A 3,685-nucleotide genomic window follows, 5' to 3' on the forward strand; every position below is an offset into this window, starting at 1 on the left:
AGTTATCTTAGTCAAAGACTAATGTCCCATCGCACAACAAACGTTAAATGGAGCGAATAATTCTGAAACTTCTCGTTCAGGTGAAGCAGAATCAAGCGAGTGACCGGTGACTCCGAAGTTTAGACAACGTAGAACACGAACGAGAATCATTCGTAATCCTGTTACGTACCCTGAACATTGATGTGTTAATACTTTTTTATAAAAGGGGATGTTACTATAGACGTAATATACCCTCTAGCGCCACCTGTGTTGAATGTCTTTTGTTGTTCTTGTAAAATGTGGTAGTCGTATTGTAACTGTTCTACTGTGCGGTGCTTTTTATGTATACTGATATAAGTTGGTGATGTCGAGTCGAGGAACCAGTAAAACTAGATTGAGGACGAACAAAATATGGAACAAGTCTTCAAAAAGTGCATATATTTTATGGCACATAGATAACGTTAAACACTCGATAATTAAATATATATTTATCATAATGATAGATATATATATTACAAAAATATTTTAATATATTAGAATCAATAAGGAATCTTCCTATGTTTCATAAGAAATTCATTTGTCCGATATCATAGGATAGATTAAGCATGCACAAAAATTCATGAGACATAACTCATGTCATTATATTAAATTCACTGCAATTTAAAATTTATTATTGTAATTTATTTTTGTTCGGATTTATTGAATATAACACTATTTCTTCAACGACGCGGCATCTTTTAAAATTGTCTAAAAAAGGCACACTGATTTATGATTAATATGTCACAAAAGTTTCTTGTCTGGATTACATTTATTTCTTTTTTCTTTTCCCCTTTTTGCCCTTCTTCCCTCCTTTCTTTCCTCCACCAGCAGGCCAACTAAATCCTCTCTTTTCCAAGCAGTCGACTGCATTGTGACAAATGAAATACGCGTTTTCCATTGCTGCTTGACTTAAAATGTCAATCTAAACCGAAAATTTGTTTATTTTTATAAAGACACATGTAAAATTAGAAAAGAAACAAGCAGTGATTCCAATTTCTAATTTAGTTTAGCGAAATGCGTTTTAAATGATATTTTATTTGTGAATGAAATACTAGTTTAGTGAAAAACGTCACAATAAGAGTAGCCTATACGACAAAAGAAAATATGAATAAGACAACGATCCAAAATTAAGCAATACTTGAGCTTCAATATGAACTTGGATATAACTCTCAGCATACTCTACTGTGAGTAATATGGGTCGAATATATTTTGAACTATATTCTTACGTTGTTCACCATTTTGACGAAATTTGAAAAACTACAAAGTGACTATAGAATGTTGAAAGATTTAGGGGGATAATATTAGGGCTACTGTTTTATTGAACTATAGTTGCTCATCAGCAGAAAAGGGTTTGCCTGAGAAAGGTCAGTTGAGCACATGAACATCTAGTCTCTCTTTTTTTTAAATGTACTCCATCATCAAAAGTTATGGTGTCATAAGAAAATGCCAATGTTGAAATGAAGTTTGAATGTGTTGTATAGACAATGAAGTTTAATGTCTCTAAGTTTAATGTCTCTAAGTCTAATGTGTGTAAGATCAGACTGCGTTACGGTAAATTTTTACAAACCGTATGGAACATTGACACAAACGAGTTGCTCGCTACGATTCATTGCGCTTAAGCAAGTCGATGAATTCTGTGAACCATTTCATATAAACTTTATTTGAAAAACCACAAACCTCTACTGGTCCTGTATTGGTCAACGGCGACAAGTTGCTTCTTTTTGCGGATCCTCCTTTCTTTCCTTTTCCTTTCTTTGACCCGCCTTTTCTGCTTTGACCTTTCAACTTCCCGCTTTTAGTCGCTTTTCTAGAAGGCTGGGAAACGTAAATTAAATAACTTCCAAATCGTAACAAAGTCTGATCAATCTTGTGTGCAAAGTTCCGAAATACAATTTCATTTTACGTTACATCAAAGATGATGTATTGAAAAGTAATTTATTTCTGTCAACAACGGCCATCAAGCTCGAAAGATTCGTATTATTTATGAATCATGCTTGGCAAACCTTTTATCTAATTAATTAAAGTGACAATTGTTGTTAAGGCATTGTTGTGCCATGGTACTTGAAATACACTGTCAACACACTTCACTGGTTAATTATGAGTCAACAAACGACGGATCAGTCTGAAGTTCGTTATTGATTAATTTTCGGTGAAAGTAGGATACTTTATCTTCGACTTAAATTCGTTAAATTTAAGCTTGAAATTATTTGTGGATAATAACTTGCATAAAATATAAACTTATTCTTTTTGACACTGATTTTACAAAATTCTTCTTGAATTCTATGAATTGTCCGATTTTTTTTTCTCGAGAAAGAAAAGCAAACTAAATTGTCATTATACTAAGACATGTGTATCATTTGTTTGAAATCTGGAAGACTCAAATCAAGACCTTGTTATGTAAAAAAATTACAGTTTTACGGCAGTAATTGACTATCAATATACTACCATGCACTCAGTCCAACAATATACGTGTTGATGAACAAGTTTATGTTATTATTTCATTTGTCTGCGCATCATGATATCATGATTATTATGATTAGCCCAGTATTCCTGTGTCGTCGTATACGTCGTTGCAAGACGTGAAATAAACATTTAAAAAATCTACCTCTTTCTCTCTGCGTTCCTTTTCTTCCATATTCATTTAAATTTAATTGCTATGGATTTCAGTAATAAAAAGCCTGATCAAAAAATACCAAACCACATAACATGATAAGTTTTGCGAAAACGACACGTTTTTAAAAGCCGATCTTGCATTTGGGAAATCTATTCGTTTTTCCGAATCTCTGTAAGAATATTTTTTCTCTTCTATCTATGACGTTCAAAGATATTAAAAAAGTGCATTCGTAAACGCATTCAACTAAGTCATTTGTAAATTTGTTTCATGAGCTTAGACCATTCTATAACATAGAACAAATTTTCTGAACTTTAATTTAAGAATTCAAATACTTAATTCAATCTGTATAAAATGACTGGCAGAACGTTGCAATCTGGCGATCTGTCTTTATTCAAAAGCTTAGCCGTAGAGCAATCGGGCCTCCACAATCAAATGCGCAACTCAAGTGAAATACGTCAGGTTATTGTCGTGAATCCACGCGTACACTAAATAAGAACTCGTAACCATAAAACTTGTGTACTTACCATATTTCGGATTGGTTTTTTGTTCTTGTACAAATACAAAACTAACACTGATATAAATCAATCTCGTCCCATCTTTTATTTGCTAGCAAATATATTTAAATAGGTGTTGTCCCTAGACACAAGGAGAATACCTGTCATATAAACACAACTTGAATTGAGTGTTCTTGCACAGAAATACAATGGATAGACACGAGTTTCGTGATTGATTTATTTCGAAAATTATATTCGACCAAGGATGTATCATGATTGTTAAACATTAAACGTATTGCATTAATTTATATTAGAACCATGTCTGGCATGAAGGCAAACTCACAAACTAGACGAGTCTACAGTTGGTCAAACAAAAAGTCTTGGTTACCAAGGTAACTTCATTTGTTCGCAGAGTCACATGTAATATACTGATTGTAGCAAGAATTCATAACAATTCCTGAATATTGCAAAAATAATTAACTTGAAATTTTAACTCAATAAATTTGTAAAGTTCAAGTTTAGTAACAACAATACATATTAATTAAATGTCGTTTTATGA

General features: G+C 32.5%; 1 protein-coding gene across 2 annotated transcripts; it reads right to left on the reverse strand.

The window, feature by feature from the left end:
• Positions 1-399: 399 nt before the first annotated feature.
• LOC120328934 (uncharacterized) lies at positions 400-3,308 on the reverse strand. Of its 2 annotated transcripts, none has more exons than XM_039395524.2 (3): positions 3,157-3,308; positions 1,696-1,833; positions 400-940 (listed from the first exon to the last, which is right to left on the reverse strand). In XM_039395524.2, exons 1-3 carry the CDS (start codon positions 3,157-3,159, stop codon positions 788-790), a joined length of 294 nt encoding a protein of 97 aa, XP_039251458.2. In that variant the 5' UTR covers positions 3,160-3,308; the 3' UTR covers positions 400-787. The 2 variants fall into 2 exon arrangements, with proteins under 2 accessions (XP_039251458.2, XP_077970855.1); XM_078114729.1 differs by lacking the exon at positions 3,157-3,308 and adding an exon at positions 2,624-3,096.
• Between the last annotated feature and the right edge of the window lie 377 nt (positions 3,309-3,685).

This window comes from Styela clava, chromosome 7 (assembly GCF_964204865.1).
Source record: "Styela clava chromosome 7, kaStyClav1.hap1.2, whole genome shotgun sequence".
Lineage (NCBI taxonomy): Eukaryota > Metazoa > Chordata > Ascidiacea > Stolidobranchia > Styelidae > Styela > Styela clava.